The 19,796-nt window shown below is 43.0% G+C and overlaps 1 protein-coding gene across 1 annotated transcript in view; it reads left to right on the top strand.

Annotated features, from left to right (window-relative positions):
• ALK (ALK receptor tyrosine kinase) overlaps positions 1-19,796 on the top strand; it is a 545,961-nt gene that overhangs the window by 61,456 nt on the left and 464,709 nt on the right. The window contains exon 2 of the mRNA XM_025215973.1: positions 19,328-19,579. Coding sequence (XP_025071758.1) covers positions 19,552-19,579 — 28 coding nt within the window. The 5' untranslated portion in view covers positions 19,328-19,551. The remainder of the gene's footprint in view (positions 1-19,327; positions 19,580-19,796) is intronic.

Here is a 19,796-nt window from a genome sequence, read left to right as displayed (position 1 = left end):
GGCCAGTGCCTTCAGCACCCTCGGATGGAGCTCATCCGGGCCTGCCGACTTAAAGGCATTCAGTTCTTTCAAGTGACTCTGCACCATCTCAGGGTCTACGCATGGTAGTCTGGCGCCATGCTGCTGCCTCTCTACAATCCCAGTGAGAGCCTTGTCCTGCCCCTCGCTTAGGAACACTGAGGCAAAGAACTCGTTGAGGAGTTCAGCCTTGTCCCCCCTGTCTGTCACCAATTGCTTCTGTCCGTTTAGTAGGGGTCCTATTCCTCCCTGGGCCTTCCTTTTACTCCCTATATATCTAAAAAACAATTTCTTGTTGTCCTTTACTTGGGATGCCATCCTCAGCTCCATAGGGCAGCAAGCAGAAAGAGCAGAAGATTGGATGTGGCATACAGGACTGAGAACAGAAACATAAGCAACAGATCAAGCAGAGGAAAGGGAACTGGGGTGGTACTCAAGGTGCACGGCTTAGCTTGTGGCACACCTGCCAAAAATGTTGGCCCCCACCCAGTGTGTTAAGGGAAAGGGAGTGAACTGTGTGATGGCAAGAAATGTTTTATAACTTTTTGGGGGGAGGGAAGAGGGTTAGTTAATTTTTTGATGCACTCCACTGAGGTCTAAATGAATCTCTGGTACTTGATTGAGGTGTCTATCTGTGTGTTTAAGCTTTTTGCAGGCAGCTTAAATAAGTTTGCTTAGCTCTAGCTACCCATCTAGAGCCAAGCAACAAACACTGCTGGATTTCTGTAGCTTTTGACTATTATTTTTCTATACAAGTTTTTTGTCTGCAGCATACCTGATTCATCCAGACCAAGGTCCTCTCATGCATTTCAGTCTCTCCTTTTGTGAAGTCTAGTGAATTCAGACATCTTAAAGTCTTCTTCAGATCTTATTTTTAAATCCCCAATTAAAATGTTTACTTGATTCCCATTTAGGAGCACTACTGTTCTCTTGTAACTGAAATTGTTGTGCTTTGTATTGCAAAGAGGCGTAAGAGGTTCTCTGTTGGCACAAGTGGCTAGAGCGCTTCCTTAGTTTTGAAAACATTTAACTCATGCAACTGTTTACATGGTTGATTGGTTGCAGTGTACTTTGCAACCATTGTCAGATTCCCTTCAAATACCTCTGGGTAGGATAGGAACACTAGAGTTGTCCTCAGTGTCATCATGGATTTACAAATGGCCTATGGTCAACACGGGGGGGCGCAGGTGACAAATGAAGCCCTAGATGGCTACAGATTTGTTACACTACTACCTTAAGAAATATTTGGAGGTGTCTTGTCTGTTCAAGAATCTATTAAAAACCCAGTAAGGTGTTTTAGGTTCTGTGAAGCTTCTGCATGCCAAAATATTACTAAGGGACTCAGACAACATGGTTTTTAAAATAAAACACCCTTGCAGCCTCTGAAATTAATGCAAAAAGCATCTTGTAAGTTTTCTACTGATTTCTATTTGATAATACCTTTTTAAAAGGGCCATTTCTAGCCCTCCCATTCAACACGAGGGTCCCTGAAGGGCATCCACCAATGCCTGCTAAGTATGTTGCCACCAATCAAGCATGTAAGAAGTTTCACAAATGTACATTTTTCAGCCAGGTTTTTATTTGCGATCTAATCTATAATGGATGTTGTATGTTAAGGTGTTTGAATCAAACAGTTCATTTGGGGCATGGGGAAGGCAGTGGAAATCATTATAAAACTCACTGAGGCAGGGAATCTCACATGAATCCTGATTACTCACTCATCTTGAGCAGCTGTTTTGTCCAGACTAGAATTTGGATTGTGCTTTAGTAAACAGACGAGCTACGGAACTAATTTGCATGCGACTGACCCAGACAACACTACACAGTGAGGTGATGGAGCCATATGGTTCTTCACTGGTCCAGCCCTTAAAACTTCCCCTTCCCCCCCATCACTGACTTCCATTCTCATAAAGCCCAAGCCTTACTTTCTCGCTCGCTGCAGTCAGTGGAAGTGCTGAATTTCTGCGGCAGACAGGGCCAAGAATGCTTCCGCAACCTTCTGACAGTCCCACAGTCAGCACGGTGTATCCTAGTGCAGAGGCTCTCAAACTGGTCTGTGGACCACCACTGGTCTGCGAGCTCTATTCAGGTGGTCTGCAGAAAGGTTACGGAACAATCAAGAATATCTGTATTTGTAAGGTAAGACTACTGATATTGAAATATGAACTGTGCACTTTGATTTGTTTAACAAAAAAAAAGTTTCTTAAGTGGTCCGCCAAGACTCTCAGCAATTTTCAAGTGGTCCACAAAAAAAGGTTTGAGGACCACTGTCCTAGAGCATAACTCATGGTGCATCGTTCTTCCACATTTCAAAGCATCTCAAGTTTAACTATAAAATCAATGTGGCTAGTGCTGAGGATCATTTCTTAGCATTATGGTCTATTCACTCTGAGCCTGGTTGTTATGAGATTTTTGCTTTGTTCTTTGTACAGACTTTGTATTGGCAGATTTTAGTTTGTTCCTTAAGGTTTGACTGTGATGCCATTTGACTTACGCTGTTTGTGCAGCTCAGCCAGTAGACAATGGAATGGAGTTCATATCTAGTTCCTCATTCAAAGCTTTGCTGCTCGCAAGACTTTAACATCTTCAAGAAGCTCCATAGAACTGCTTCTTTTTAAATGGCACGCTTCCTCGGATACTGGTCACATAGCCCCCCTGGCTCCTTACACAGTGCCTTTATGATATGCAGCTGGAATTCTGTCTTCTTAGAAACCTGAATGCTATTAAGGAGAGACTACTCTGAAATGAAAGTAAAGATTTCTGTTCTGATGCATGAGGTATTTTTAAGGAAGCTCCCGGATGCAGGTTCAAAGGCCAATAGTGCTGCAGCTTGAGTGATACTAACCACCCCAGGACTTATTGCTTTGATTAATCATGGGATGGCTTGGAGATCATCAGCAGAATCCAGTGCCGTTTCCTCTTGAGGCTCGGAACCTACTTCTTGTTGTTTGCTGACACTTCAAGTGCAGAAAGGGGTGGTATAAACATATTAATATTGCATGAGGCTTGTGCAAGCATGAGTAATCTTGTGAATGCTAAAACTGAGACAAAAGCACAAATGGGAACAAACAGCTAAAACTGTCCAGGCTTATTAGTTGGACAGACTAGTATGAACCCAATGCGCTTTGGCATCTGGTCAGATTATTCCCCCTCTTGGAATATTTCAAATGAATATATTTCAAAAAATATATTCTGCTTCCCATATTTTTTTTTTTCCTGTATCCATATGCTTCCCCCCGAAATCCAGATGGTACTTGATCAGTCATTAAGTCCAGCTATCTGTTCTATTATAGGGGATAAGTTTCCATTCATTTTGTAAATGGGGTCATTCATTCAGAAGAATTCCATAGCATCCTCAAGACATTGTTTACTTACATAAACAATGCTCAAGTCAATCCATGCATCACTCTTAACTGTAGTCCTGATATAATAAGCCCCTTTCTGATATCAAAGAAAATTGCAGAGTTGTATCTTTAGAAACTGCCAAAGAGCACTCACTAGCTAGAAAAATTGAAACATTATACAAGACTCAAATTTTTAGCAGCAAGGGTATCTAATCATTAGAACAACTTGGCAAAGGGACTTGGTGAATTCATCTTTGTTAGTGTGCATCTTAAACATTGAATCTGTCTCCATATATATGGTCTAGCTAGCAAAAAAATTCTGAACATGATGCAGAAATTACTGGGTAAGGTTCTATGGCCAGTGCAATGCAGGAGGTCAAACTAGATGATAGCTCTTTCTGACCTCCAAACACTGATGAAACCATTTTCCCTAATCCAACTGACATGTTTGAAATGAGGAGTAGGAAATCTTTCAGGCTTTATTTTGCTCCCTAATAAGACTTGCCATTTGATGTACTTTGTTGAAAGCTTTAATGGATGCCTTCTGCTTATTGTCAACATATTTCTCTTCATGTAGCAGATAGCTCACTGCTGTGCTGTTGATGGGGATAAAGTGGGAATTGTGTAGATGGGATCTTGGTTACTTCCTGCATTTGTAACAGGCTGTGTGTGAAGTTTGTAGTGGGAGGACATGATGTTTCTTTGAGAAATACGGACAATTTGGAAAAGATTAGTGTGGTTCAGTCAAGTGACTGTTTCTTTTAAGACTTTCAACCTTATTTAATCCTTATTTAAAGATGAAGTGGGGCTCATGTAGAACTACCTACAAATCTAGCAAGGCCATGATTGAGAGGATAAGCTATTCTTTTTATCTGCACTGTTTATTCGGCCTCTACTACCACGCTGTCTGTGCAGTTCACAGGTTTTTAAATAGATTTATCCTTGTAATACCCTTGCAAGACAGCTAAGCATAACTTTTTTCTCCCTGTGTTGAGTGGGGAGCCAATGCTTTTTCAGTGTTCCCTGCAAATGCTACCCTCAAACCTATTTGCTCCTGCTTTGCATACCCCAATCCTAAAAATGAGATGGTAAAACCACCCTGAGGCTGCTTCTCAGTTGCTGCTCCTAAGCAGGGCTTGGCCTCTGTGCAGCTTCGCCATCCAATTTCTGGGATTGCTACATCCCACAAGATGGGGTGTGCTTGTCACTGGCACTCTTGGAGACTGCTTTGGATGTAGTATAGATCTAACTGTGGGGCCATGCCGTAAGGATGGGAGTTCCTCCATTCTAAATCTACAATACTCAGCACCTGGACCCCAGAATGGAATTCCAAACCCAGAACTGGCAGAAGAAACTCCTTGTGCTGCACATTGGGGGTGCTAGGTGCTTAGAATGCTCCAAAAACCCCACCTCGGTTTCATTTTGACTTTATCTTCCTTGAATGTGGGTGTGAAGAACTGTGCACAATATTCCAGATGGGGTCTTAACATTGCCCTGTACAGTAATATTAATTAGGGATGTGCAAAGTGGGCCCTATTCTATTTGGATTCACCTCAATTGGGGACAGCGATTCGATTAGTTGATTCATCAGATCACTGTCCCTGATTCGATTTGGCCAAATCAAAATCTGAAGGTTCGATGCTGATTCAGAGAATCTGTGATTCGAACATAAACACAAGTTTTAAATGTTTTTTTCTACATACCTCGAGGTACCCGTGCGGCTTGTGATCACGGCAATGCTGGGGCACATGGAGCATCCCACAGGAGTGCAGGGGCGGGGCACATGCTTGGCAGCAAACTCAGAAGTGGACCAGGAGTACTTCCAGTCCACTTCTGGGTCCTCTGGGGAGTGTGCTGGGGGACGTTCCACATCCCCTTGGCTCAGTGATTGGCCACTAGGGGACCCCAGGTGCCCCCCCAACCCAGGAGGCACCAGTCACCCATCTGGGGGGGCACGGGGAGGCCCCCTAACACACTCCCCAGTGGACCCGGAAGTGGACTGGAAGTGCTTCTGGTCCACTTCCCGGTCTGCTGCCAAATGCCCTGGAGAGCCCCCCGTGCTCCTGTGGGATGCTCCATGCATCGCAGCATTCACAAGCCCCTGCTATGTAGAGGTATGTAGAAAAACATTTGAAGTTGTGTCCATGTCTGAATCTCTCTGAATCAGTTCGGAGTGTTCCAATTCAATTCGGAGAGATGAAAGGGTCGTCTGATTTGATTTGGAGATTTGGCCGCCAAATCGGGCCGAATCTTTGCCGAATCGAATTGGGGACCAAAGCATCGCATAACCCTAATATTAATATGATCTTATCTCTGTCAGAAATACTCTCCTGGTTCAACCTGGGATTGCATTTGCGTACGTACTGTCATTTGCCTCACCTGGTCTACGTTCTCATGGCTTAATGAGAGCTGCCTAAATTTAGAACCAGGTTTGGTGGGATTGGGGAGAGAGGGGGGCGCTGGTGGGCTTGTAGGGTGGTTGCCAGGTGCAAGGGATGGGGAGGGTGTTGGGAAGCTAAAAACAGGCCTGTCAGGCTCAAAGCAGTGGGAATAGCACAACCCCATGTCTGGGATGAGCATCTGGGTTTTGTGCTGTGAATGTGTTACAGGCACTCACAAGATTGGGTTAACTTGACCTAAGAAATATTAGATCCAATCTCAATCTAAGTTAGTGCACCTCCTCAGGTAAACTAACTTACATTATTTTTATGGATGATTTAAATCCTTCTGCATGCCTGTAAAACTGGGCATTTAGATCAATCTAACCCTGGCTAGATTGATCTAAATGTAATTCTTGTAGTACCCTTTTGCATTTTTTTCATGGCCACATCACACTAGTATCTCATGTTCTTGTGACTGACAGGTTCATCCACTTCTTATTTCTGTCGTTTTCCAGCTGATTAATGCCCAGTTTACAGCAAAAAAAAAAAAAAAAAAGTATTATTTTTCAAGCACATGGCCTGACATTTAATACCAATGAATTTTGTCCTGCTTCAATACCTCTAGTTCTTCAAGCATTCAGCCCTTTTATTTCTATATTGACCATCCTCCCAACTTTGTGTGATCAGCAAATTTCATAAGCAGGCTCTTTCTTCTGATGTCAAGGCCATTCAGGAAAGCAATAATGAGATGGTTCTGAAGACCAGTCATTGAGAACTCCACTAGTGACTTCCCCACCAATGATTGAGAAGGGAGTGGGGCAGAAAACCAGGGCTCCACGTTTATTCCCAATGAGCAAGTGACATGCTACAAGAGACTTCCTGGATTACACACTCTGTGCCTCCATTTCTTGAACTGTGAAATGTGGATGATGATACTCCCCCAACTTTTATACTGTGCTTTGAAATCCTTGCATGAAACACACTAGAAATTAAAATTCATATGCCTTGGAATCTAGTTTGGCTTGAATCTTACCTCCCACAGCAGGAGGAGATTCTGTGTCTCAGCCTCCAATAAATGCCTCATTATTTAATTACTTTGGAATGAGGAACCTGGCAAGGCTTTTATATGTGGGAGAGAAAACATTGCTAGATGGTTCTAAACTACTTATTTGCTTTAGGTGGTTTACCATCCAGCACCATCTGTAAACTACTTGTCATAAGAAATGACGGTGCCTTGAACTCTTGGATAGAAAAAAGTCACGGGGTCCTGATAGATGTATAAAATGCAGCTTTTTGGAGTACGGTCACTTGATTGCATGTCCAGTCTACAGCAGGTGGTGATGACAATGTACTTAATCTGTTGCTTTTAATTATAATAATGCTGCTGTTAAGTATGAATTCAACTAACCTTCACTCCTGAACATGGAAATCTTATAGTTTTCATTGCAAGGGCCAGGATGGGTCAGGATTTAGGCTAATTGCAGGAGTTTTGAGATTGAGATACAGTAGTAATTCTCTGTTTGACTGCCTGATAGCAATCACCACATGCACCTCCCTATGTCTGCCCCTTTGATGTTCCCTAGGGAGAGAGTACAAGAAGAATAAAATTGTAAGCTGTTATTCATTCCTTTATTTTATTCCTGTCTGAAGCGCTCAGTTGGCTATATAGATGGCTGTGTTTAAAACCTGAGCATTAGAACTCCTGGATTGTATTGACTTGTTATTCGTGACACTGGAAATACCATTCGGACTTTCAGTGCCACTATGCTTTATGTGTTTATATTAAAATAAATGTAATAAAATGTACTTCTCTCATTAGAGATGATGTATGGCATAATATTAATATTTGTAAAATAGGTTAATGTTTGTGGATTAAAAAAAAGTTTTTTGTTGTTAATGTAAGAACATCAGATTTGGTATCCTAGGTAGGGCCAGGGAAAATGATTTGAACTCAACAACAGTGATACTTTTACTCTCTTTCTAGGTACCAAACTGGATGGGCACAAGTTTGTCTCTCTAAGAACCTTGCCAGAGCTGTCTAAGCTTCCCAGCTGTTATATGTATTTAGTTTAAAGTGTTATGCTTGGAGGAATGTAAAATACAATAACTCAGCACTCTGTATCAATTCCCAGTTAGTGACTTGTTCAGCATAACAAGTCAAAACAAGATTTTTTCCTAACTGCCAACGTGGCTAACCCATGCTGGTATTAAGAGAATCAAGCTGTTTGTTTTCCATGTCAGTCCTCATCATCATCACCCACATTAAAGAATTTAGAATCGAAGCTTAGCTGGCTATTTTTTTTTTAGTCTTGCATAAAGAAAATCAGAACATAGTTCAGTCTTCCACATGTATTCTGAGTGTAAAGGACTGACAGTGACAGAAATGTGTTTTTTGTCAGTATGGTGAGCAGATGAGAAGGCTTGGAAAACACACACGGAGCAGATAAGGGCAGGAACAAATTTTTAGATATAGCTGCAGCAGAGGGTCGACAAACTTCAGAAGTTCTAGAAAGGTATCAGAAGTTTTTGATGGTCATCTGAACCATTTTCAAATGATCAGAGGTAGACCTAGGCTTAACTGTTCATAGCAAATAGTTTACTGTGGAGTTTCCTCTCTCTTGTGGTCTACATGCTTGCCCTCAACTATATGCAATATCTGTGAATTTGTTTTTTCCTTGGCTCTTTCATGCAAATATCTAAGCCCAGAAACTACTAATAAGCTGCTCACCAAGAACATAGCTGAGATACGTGATAGTTACAAAATGAAATGTGCCCTGTTTTAATCATAGGTCATCTGTCACATTCCCATGCTGTGTTAGATGTGCGCATCTCCTAAGAGCAGTTTTCCAGCGCATGTACTTGTAATCGCAAGTTTTGAAATTGCCTTTAAATTTTCTGACCCAGTATTCACTTCATGTAGCGCTTAGGCAACCACCCGTGCCAGTCATCTTGTAGAATATTTGCGGAAAGAAATCATGCTAACGGTATGACTCTTTACAGAGTCAAGATTATCTAAAATACTGGGTAGGCCTACACTGGAGTCACAGCACAATGCTTGTGTGGGCTCTCTTTTGCACTTTCTCAAGAAGATTGGCAGATGGGATGAGTTGCATGCTGTCATGGCTACCCCTGTGATTGTTCCTGAGCTAACTCATTTAGTAAGGGGCTGCAATATGTACTGTACACACTCTACTGTGACTTACCTCAAAAAAACAGTGATAAATACTTAGGCTTGGCAGGAATTGATTTCTATTGCTAAACATCGATTTCACCCCACGCTCGCAGACCACAAAAAAATATTTCCATCGTTAATAGTTGAAATTTATAGAAAGAGGACATAAGAATAAAATCTGGGACGGGCATAAGGAAATTCAAGATAGGGGGCACCTTGCATGCGTGTGCACGCAAAGAGCATCTGCTACAGGCAGGGCTGGGGGGAGCCCTGAATGTGCCACCAGCTTGTTGCTCCTTGGGCATCAGCTTTGGCAACTGCTGCAGGAGTTGAGGGGCCATGCTGGGAGGGCTGTGCTGGTAGGAGGGGTTGGTTGGATGCCAGCTGCTGTGACAAAGCATGGTGGGGAGAGGGGGATGCTGCTGCGGGGTCCCACCACCAAGGGGCAGAGCTGTTGGCAGCCGGGAGTGCTGCTGGCTGCTTGTTCTGCCCAGGTCCCAGTTGGGGACTGGGCACCAAACTCCTGCCAAGCCCAGCCTGGCCCCTACCTGTGCCCACGCTCCATTCTGTGAGAGCAAAGGCTCCTGCCTGGTATGAATGTACTACCAAATGAACCAGAATGATTTAAAGCAGGTATGCTTTATTGATTTCTGGATATTTAATGTTTATATTTTGACCTATGATTTTTATAAAGCTTCTAGTAGTATACTGTTATTACTAAACTATCTGCCCCCCACACCCATATTTTCACACAATCCTGAAAATGTAAACAGACCAAAATCAAAATAAATGCTTAAACCAATTTTTTAGCCATCCAGATTATTAAAAACTGAAAACTGAATTCTGCCAAACCTATGAAAAAGCTTCTTGAAGTTTGTACCCAATGTTGCTCCAAGATGTTTGGTTAGGGTAAAATAGGCTAAAATTCGTTGGGGGTGGGGTACCATTCTTGTTACTTTTCACTCTGGATAGATCAGAAATATAAGTAACAGTCTTCACTGGATTATGTCAATACTTTTTGATCTTAGTCCCTAGTAGAGGCCAGGAAACATGCTGGTTTGCTTACAGAAAAGGAAAATAATGGGAAATTCAATTGACCAAATGCTTCCACATTTATTAATTTCATATCTGACTCAAAGGATAGCTGAAATTTTGGGTCAGGTCGCATTTCATCCAAACAGTAGCTGCCATTGAAATGTCTGTGTTTAATGTTCTAAGTACCATACCTGCTTGCAGAAAGTATGGGCTTTGCCTACCCATAGAAAGAGAGAACTTATGTTCCAGGCACAGAAGGATAACAGGTGCTGCATTTTGATTGACATCCTCTATAGTTAGTCCAGCTTCAATAACCATGCTTTTGAAATATTTCCAGTGGAAAAGTACCTGCTTATTACTTTTACAGCTCATATTGTTATTAAAAATCACTTAAAATGCAATTCTACTATGTAAATAGCACCATAGGGGTCCCTGTTTATTGTGTCTTGCTGATTTTCCAGCTTAAGTTTGCTCAGTTCTCTCCTCCCTCCCCACCATTGACAAGCACCGCACAGTCAGAGTGACAGTCAGTCAGGCTTCTTTACTTTTTTTGGGTGAGCATCTGTGTTAGAGATGCCACAGGTCAGGCCAGATGCTGAGTTATGTCTGTGCAATTCCACTATACACCTATCATGCCAGCCTCACTCCAAAAATAAATCCTCTTAAGACTTACGGAGTTGCATAGCTATCATATGGAGATTATGATTCAAAAGCAGTTGTATAAGCCTGTTAACCATTAGCATTGATTTGTGCCAGGGTTGTTCCAGGAATGACCCAGAGACTGTCGTGCACAGGTGTAGTTACGGGTCAAGCATGGGCTCTAGAACCCCTATTATTCCTGATGTGAGGTTCAGGATGAAAATGCCAGGAGCTCATCTGAAGAGCTGACAACTGTTGACTGGGGACAGGGGACTCACCACTTAGTGCTGTTGAAAAATTGTTTCCAAACAAGGATTTTTAAAACTATGTAAAGTATGATTCCTATGCTGAAAGGAGTGTCTCTGCTGAGACATAACACTGGGGTTCCATACTTATTGTGGCTCATTGAGTTCAAGCACAGAGTTTTATGGCCTTGAATTGAATATTCCTTCTTCCCCATTGGACACTTGCTGACTTCATTCAGTTTGGAGGTAAAGGTGTTCAGTTTCACAACGGGAGACCGTTTCTTTGAAATTTGCTGTTAAAGAAAACAGAAGCCTCATCCTAATGTTAAATCCAACTATGTCCCTGGAATGGCCTCTTAATGTATTCTTACAGAGGAGATGATGAACTCTGTTGCAGCTACCAGGTTTTACAAAGGGACTAGGAGGAAGATTCAACTCTCAGAATAATTGCTTCCTCTAATCCAGGGATTCTCAACCAGAGTGTTGCAAACGTGACTCGCAAAATAAAACCAGAGGCCACATCCAGACAAGCATGGCCAGGTGGTATGTGGCACCGCAGACCCGTTTGTGCTTATGTTTTGTTTGGTGGTTTTTTTGACCCCTGGAGAGCCACACAGGAAAAAAAGTGAGGTGGTGCATGTAGGGACAGTGCACACTGCCCCAAACCAGAGCCTGGCTAGCTGAAGCCACACTTCAGCTGCTGGCCAGGCTCCAAACTGCAGGACTCACACTGCTACTGCTTCCCTGGCCCCGGGTAAGGCTGCTGGAGCCAGTAACTGTAACTGTGCTTGCTCCAGCCTCCCCTACTCCACTCAGGGTAGCCTTCCACGCTGCAGAAGGCACGTGGCATGGGTATCCCCAGGGCAACTCGCAGTGGTACAGCGTGTCCTGCTGCTAGTTGTCCACAGGGAACCAAATGTCCGTGCTTGTCTGGACATGGCCAGAGAGTTCAATTAGGAGTCCATTTCAGTCTTTCTGAATTCCCTGCAACAGAAAAAAATTGCTCTATTTTATCTTTAGGCAAAAAATGAGTGACACTAGAATCTGGCACTTTGAGGGGCACCTTGAGTCTAACAATGGGTGCCTTATACTCAGAGTAGCATTAACTGAATTACCTTCCTCCCAGCCATGCAGATAGTCCAATAAAAGATATTACCTCCAAAAACCCTTGTCTCCAATGCAATGTGCTCTGTTGGCCTTTATTTGGAGGTGAAGTTCCTGTCTGTGCTTGAGACATGCTAAGAACTGGCCCATTATGGACTGCTGGGAGATACTAAATGAATCCTAACAGTTGGGGTGGCATAGGTGTTTTGGGTTGATTATCTTTTATTGGGTCAACTGCCTGGTAGCTCATTTAATGTGACTGGGTATGAAGGAGGAAGGATCATGGGATTTGAGGCAGACAGGAACCAGTCATCTGAACTGCGTATTCCTGAGGGAGAAACTCTAAGAGATCCCAAATGCAGAGGTAGTCAACTTTGCCTTTTATTGTTTGTTTCCTTACTTTAATAAAGCCAAAGTCAGTTGTGAACGGTGCCAGCATGAGAAGCGTGTTTGAGGGCAGACTGGAAAAAGATGCCAGTTCATGTTGTATTTGGGTGTCTATCTGTGTATGTGTGTATTGGGAGGGGGCAGAAGGTGGAGGGCTTAACTATGCACGAAGCCTGCACTCCCATGCGATGTCATGTTTTGTGCTCTGTTGGCCTTTATTTGGAGATCAAGTTTCTGTCCATTCTTGAGACATGGAAGGTATCACTCAGTTGCCCTCTTCTCCCTTGTAGGCTCTTCTCAGTCGGTATGGTTATTTAAACCAGGACTCTTTAGCCAGTGCCAGAAGGCATACAGCTAATTCTCCTTGAAAATACATTTGAGTAATGCTGCATATATTTTACAGATCTTACATCCATTTTGTAATATTCTAACTGCCTCCTTCATTGATATACAGCCTCTAGGTTTGGTCCTGTAGTAATGGCAAAAAAAATATGGTACTAGTTCCTGGCTCTCCTCTCCTTATTCTCTAGCTCTCTCTTCCTGTGAAATGAGAGGCACTTTGTTCTTTCTGTTTCTGCTACATCCATATTTTACATATCCGTAGCCACGTGTGTGTTTGCTATTACTGCTTACTACTTAACCCAGACTAATTTTGTTTCTCAGGGGTTGCCTTTGATTCTTTAGTGTCTGGCTTATTTGCACAGTTAATAGGACACTCTCTGATGTTAGATGTTGAACAACAAAAATCCTTGCAGTTACTAAATTAAATTAATTTGTTTTTAAAGTAAAAGCAGTTAATTTATTATTTTGAATTTTTTTTAAAGTAACATGTCTAAGGAAGCCAGGGTGCTGGATAAATACAATTATTTTTATGTTTACCATTCACAGTGTTTATACTTTTATGGATAATATGAAATATCTACAATGGAAATAGATTGATAGGTTTTAATTCCTGTTTCTAGTTGGTTATGCTTTGTGATACTTTGTTGAATAAAGCTTTGATTGGAGCTGGATCTCCCTAACTGTGGGGGAAATATTGTAATTTTAGAAGGGGTAAATGGTGTAAATTGTTTTTAAAAAGGAAAATATAAATCTGGGAAGCAGTTTGTTACTCTACAAAGTGTTACCTTCCTCCATTGTTTGGTTACCCAGTTAATAGCTGAAACCTTTCCCCCAAATCCAGATAACGATGCTTTGCCTGTATACTTGTTGCCTTTTTCTAGGTGATCTCCCCTGGCATCAAGAATGTGACTAGACAAAGGAATCTGTAATATTCCTAATAAACTTTTTATAATCTTTGTTTTTTAAAGTGTTTGGATGCTTAAAGCAGTTGCATGCTTGATATCCAGGATACAATCTGCCATTTATAAACAACTGAAGTTTTGACTCTGAACAGCAAAATAAGTATTTGAGTAGATCAGTGTACCTGCTTTAGAGGCAGTTATGTGCCATCTTTTTTCTAATAAAGATCCCCAGCCAGCTAGAAGCTAGGGCAGGATGACAACATTGTTTGGATGCATTTGAACTTAGTCAGGGAGTGGAGAGTAAGGTCCATAGCATGGAATAATGTCTCTTCCTTTTCCAAGGTTGTATCTCCATTCTTAAAGATTAAACTTTTCAAATACTGATTTGAAAACTTGTAATTTTTTTTTCAGGTAGGCAGTTCCTAAATGGCTCTTAAACTCTCCATACCGTGTAATGTCTAAAGTTGATGCAGTCTTTGGATCTGACTTTATTACCCAAGGAAATAATAAAGTAGCAAGGACAAGCCCAAACACTCTTTTTTCTCCTTCAGATTTGGTTGTTCCTAGATGACTGCTTAGCCCATATTTTGTTAGAAGTTAACTTTTGGGAGTTAACTTCTACCTTCCTTAAATATGAATGAAGTAATGAACTACCTACATCTGTATGCCTATTATTTTTCTTTTTCTTTCTTTCTTCCTGTCTGTCTCTTGGTTGGTTGGTTGGTTGGTTGGGTTTTTTTTAAGCCACTTGCCAGCAGCTATTAGCAGTTACCAGGGATGATGTTTTAGACAAATACTGCCACCCTATTCAAGGTCTTGAAAACATTCTGTCTGTTCCTTTTTAAAAGATATGTCTTGTTTCTCTCGTGATGAAAAATCGAGGCACTGAAACTTTTTGACATAGAAGTGTGCGGGCCGCTTCCCGATCCCATCCATGTCGCCATGTGCGGGCCGGGAGCGATATGCAGACCCGTCTTTGCGCATGCGGGCTGTGGCCAGCACCCCGGGCACACGGGGTCAGAGGAGACTGTGCGGCGGCAAGGCACGCACGGGCTAGAATTAGTCACAGAGGCGTAGTTGATTCAAAGATTATTTACTTACACCCAAGATGGTCGCGGTGTAGGCTGGACAGTTTCCAGGTTCAGCTCCACTTAAATCCTCATTGGAGGACTACGACAAATTCGGTTCTTGGGCCCCAGAGTTGTTAAGGCTCCGCGGGTTCGGCAATTTCTTTCCCATGGAGTTGTCGAAGCTCCGTGGGTTTGGTTCGGCTCTCTGGCCCCGGAGTTGTTAAAGCTCCGTGGGTTCGGCAGTTGAGTATATAGGATAGGGATACGTCTAGGATTGCGCTCGGCGACGGGGAGAGGCCAGAGGCTGTTTAGACCTCTGTTGCCTTAAGAAATGCGTTGGGTCCGTAGGGATCCGCAGCACTTAGAGATCTTCACGCTCTCCCTCTCGAACTCCAATTGCTCTCTCTCCAACTTGGGCGGAAACCACCCAAGCTCTTTATATGGCTAGCAAGCCAATTGCTAGCCGCCACGTGTGCATAATTTAACACAAGCCAATAATGGGGCTCGAATTAAAATACAAATGGCGGGAACTCCTTTGCACCGTGCATTTCTGAGATGCAAAAGAAATGCACCATGCAAAGAAAGCTACAAATTGGCGGGAAAATTCTCCCTTGCACCGGGGTTCTCCTTTACAGCAGAAAACTCCACCATGCAAAGAAGCTGCAATTTAGCGGGAACATAATTTAGCAGTGCCGAAGCACACACAAACAAAAACTCACAACTTTGGGTTGTGACAAGAAGTAGTTTAAAAACGGGTTCCTTTCACTAAACCACTCTAATATTATCTTTCATCCTAGATTTGAATTACTTATTCCTGTGACTTTTTTTTTTTTTGCTTTTACTTTCTTTGTGGCTGAAATTTCTGCACGTACGATAAGTTGGTAGAAGTAATGATAAAACAGAAGTATTTAGGCCATGAACCTATTCTTCTATGAACATAAGGTATTACACTGCTGCAATATCTGTATTACCGGCAATTTAAAGTCCTAGATATCAGTAATAAGGCAAGAAAAACTGTCTGTCTTTATGCAGTTTGCAGTGGTTGCTGTCTTAATTTCCTCTGCCATCCAATCTAACCTGTTCTTGAATCTGTGCCAGAACAATGCATCAAGTACTCTGAACATATTTCACAACTAGATTGCTCTCTCTCTTTAAGGAAATAAAAATGAGACTCAGGCAGTCAGAACTAGGACACTTTGGCAGAATGGCAGCCTACGTAGCCCAGCAAATAAGGCATTAGACAGGCAGTCAGGAGTTCTGCATACTATTGCCATCCCTGCTACTGAACCTAAAACACTTTCCAAGTTCATGATCGGTAGGGTGATGAGAATGGTACTGGCCAACCCATTTAATGGATGTAGGATTTTGAAAGCGGGGTGGTGGTGCAGGTGGTACAGTTCATCATCATATAACACAATGCATGTTTGTCTCCAATTTATTAGAAGCTTTACTAATATGCTAGGTAGGGTTGTGCGAAATTTTCTCGGCCATTTCATTTCGACATTGTTTCGACTCATTTTTAGGTTGAAACAACACAATCGAAATGAAACAAAGGGTGTTGAAACAGCCTCAAAACAGAATGAGGCTAGTCAAAATGTTTCAAAAATCTAAATGTTTCGACCATAGCGCTGGGGATGGGACTGGGCTGACTCTCCTGCCCCGACTGATCTAGTGAAACATTGAAATACAGTTGAAACAGCCTTACCATTTCAACGAAGCAAAACGGAACAGCTGTTTTTTAATCTAAATGAAATTCGATACGAAACACTGTTCGGTCAAAACCTCAAGGCGAAACAGGATGGTGCCATTTCGCACAGCCCTAATACTAGGGGCCTTGGGCTGTATTCTTCTGTTGAAGATCTAAGCAAAAACAAGTACAATTGAGTTGGGGGCAGGGCACTAACAGGAACTCCAGGGTGGAGCAGGCACCTAGTGCCAGGGGAGTACAGTTGTTGCCCCCTCCCAGCTTGGCCACAAACAGAACTGCTTCCTGGACCCCAATATGTGGGTCTCCCAGATACCTCACCATAGCCCCAAAGTGCCCTGTGCTACCCTTTTATGCATTGCCCCTTCCACTTCAAATGCCCCCTGACTCCACTCTGTTCCCTGTTATGCCACACATCCTCCATGCTCAGCTCCACCCCATCAGAACCCACCATCCTTGTCACCCCCTGCCAATCTTGCCCCCCACCATCCCTGACACCCCTTCCAACCTTGCCCCATCACTGCCCCATGAATCCACTGCACCCTGCACAAACCTGCCCCCATAATGACCTACCTCCTCTGACCCCTCACCATTCCCTTGATGCCCCACTGAGTCCTCCTCTGCCCTTCTGAGCACCCAACCCTCAGCGTAGTCCCTGACACACTTGGGCTGTCCTTGCCAACAATCTTGCCCCAGCCCCCATCATACCCCTTAGCCCCAAAGTCTGTCTGTCCCTCACAGTCCTCAATCCATAACACCCCACATCCTTTACTCAACAGGCTCCCTTTTCCCCCCAAAAGCCCCTTGGTGCCTGTGACTCTGCACCCCCTCATTTAGTCCTCTGTGGCCTTTCCCTCAGAACCTCTCCCAAACAATTCCCCCCCAACCTGTCTTGGCCCCTGACCATGGGGCAAGTGGGGGCCGAACTGTAACTACCCTGTCCCTCCTCCCCACCCCCAACGTAGCTGACTTCCACTACTCTCCATCCTCAACATGCAGAAATGAACAGTTGGGGCTGGAGGAAGATTCGCTTCAGCTTCTTGTAGCACCCCTATGCAGGAAAGCCAGCTTTTTTTAATCCACCCATACTCAGCTTAATGCCATCGTGGTTGTGTTACTGGTTCAGCCTTCATCTACTGAATAACCCAGGAAAGGGTCACTGTAGTAACTTACCTCTTTGCCTCACCCACTGTGTGGATGGGAGGGGATAGTTTACACAGTTGCTTCTCTTCCTTCATCTGTTCAGTTAATACTCCTACTTCCAGAGGTTTCAGTCTAAAGCTAACAATTCACATCTTTACTTTTTAAAATTTAATACATGCATCAAGAAAATTACATAAAAAAGTAAGAGGGTGGATTTATCTGACCATGTGCTTTGGGCCTGATTGCTGGATTTGCTATGCATTCAAAACTCCAATTGATATCAGTACAATTGTAAGTTTAAATCTGAGTGCTAGCTGGTGGAGCCAAGCTTTTAGCTTGATGAACTGGTAAAAGCTGCCTAAAAGGCTAAGAACCAGTGCCGTAGGTTTTACTCTTTCATATAATTTGTTATTTTTCTTTAGAAATGTTATGTCATTTGTAGTATATTTTGGTGTAGACTGTATAGTATATGATCTTTGTTGAATTTTTTCATTAAGATTATCTCTCTCAAGTATTGCTACAGAATTCTTTCTGAATTATGTCTGATGGATCCTGCAAACATTGATCTAATATCCTATCTTTATGTGCAATTTGATAACAGCCTGATAACTCCCCCCCTGGTAAATGCACCGAGAGAATAAAAATAACACAATCCAGTTTGCTGAATAAATCAGAAGAATATTAGAATCCAAATTAGAAATATGTATTTAGGAAGACTGCAGGCTTTGGGCTAGTGGTAATAAGGTGCAGAGTGTTTCAGCTCTGCTGTTCAGTAGGAATCCAGAACAGTTCAGTAGTGAATGGAGTCATTGCTATCTGGTGGCTGTTCAGAGGCCAGTGAGCTGCTCATTCAAAGTGCTAGTGGATATATGACACAATAGTATATCCTCCAGATACCATCTTGGTGTTCAGTACAAGAACCTTCTTTGAAGTAAATTGGTGCTGTGCAGGCACTTGTATCCAAAGATCTGAAGCACTTTATAAGCATCTTGGAACTAAATTTTCATGTTGTCCTTGTAAGATTTTATAAATAGTCTCTTCCCCTTTTTATTGATGGAGAAGAAGGGAAATGAGGCATAGTATGGTTGGAGGGAGGCCTGCTCCAAATTTGGCTGAACTTAGTGAGAGCCTTCCTGTTGAACTTCCTGAGAAATGAATGAGTCCCTAAGGACCTGATCCAGAGCCCACTGAAGTCTATGAAAAGAGTCCTATTGTCTCTCAAGACTTCTGAAACAGTTCTCAGTTCTACCACGGACAGGTCATTAAGGATAATAACACAAGTCCTTCAAGATCCAGTTTTGTGCCTTAGCCAGCCCCAAGCCAGCAGAAAAGTTATTGCCAACTCCTCTCAGCAGTCTTTTGAAAGGGGTGAAACACTGACCAAGCAGAAAACATGAAACATTTCATGGTTCACCTGCACTGTTGGTGTCCCTGTGGAACCTGTGTTGTGTACAAGTAGAGTGTGTGGGCTGAACTACTCAGTGGCATTCAGTAATGTCAGTGGAAGTTAGGCATGTAAGGCTGTGGGCTTTGGATGGAGCAAGAACCAAAGCATCAGGGTACAACCAAACCACTGCATCGCTAAGAACTGGTCTAGTCTTCTATGTAACCGGCTGAAACACTTGCTGCCTCTTCATTTCTCCTCCTCACATGATGCCCTCTGGAAATGAGGCAGTGTGCCTTCTTAAATGCAGCACTTAGTGCATGCCTTCTGCCCTAGATGTGCTTGTGGGAGTGTGCTCAGGGAAGCCAGATCACTTCATTTCTAGGATGTGATGCATGCAGAGTTGGGGCAGTAGGTGAGGAGCACATCTTGATGTGATTTTTTTTTTTTTTTTAGGGAATGGCACAGAGTCAGTATAAACAACTCCATATCATGCCTGGCACTAGTGCCTTCAAGCATGTTCTTCATGAGACTTCCTGCCAACTGTCTCCTTCACCAGAAGCAGTATAGCTATGTTGGGATGACTAATTGGCACTAGAATGAAAGCCAACCAGCCCACCTGAAGGCCTCTGTGGACTCCCCTGTGCATCTGGGTTGGGAGGCAACTGAATCAATGTGGCATGCTTGAAGGTGCTGCTACTGGAGAAGGTCAGTTTACCACAGAGGCATAACTGGGCATGTCACTTTGGGTGGTGACAGTGCATGGGACAGTATCAGTGGCTGGGCTGCTGCTGGTGGCAACAGAAGCTGAGTTGGCAGCACAGCAGCTGATATTTTTGTGCCCCACTCCAACTCAGCACCCCAGTCACCCCTCCCCTTAGCTACATTACTGCTTTAACATGTAGATAGTAAATATGGTATTCTT

Source organism: Alligator sinensis, unplaced genomic scaffold (genome assembly GCF_000455745.1).
Source record: "Alligator sinensis unplaced genomic scaffold, ASM45574v1 scaffold138_1, whole genome shotgun sequence".
NCBI classification, from domain to species: domain Eukaryota; kingdom Metazoa; phylum Chordata; order Crocodylia; family Alligatoridae; genus Alligator; species Alligator sinensis.
This window is presented reverse-complemented; position numbering and strand designations above follow the sequence as displayed.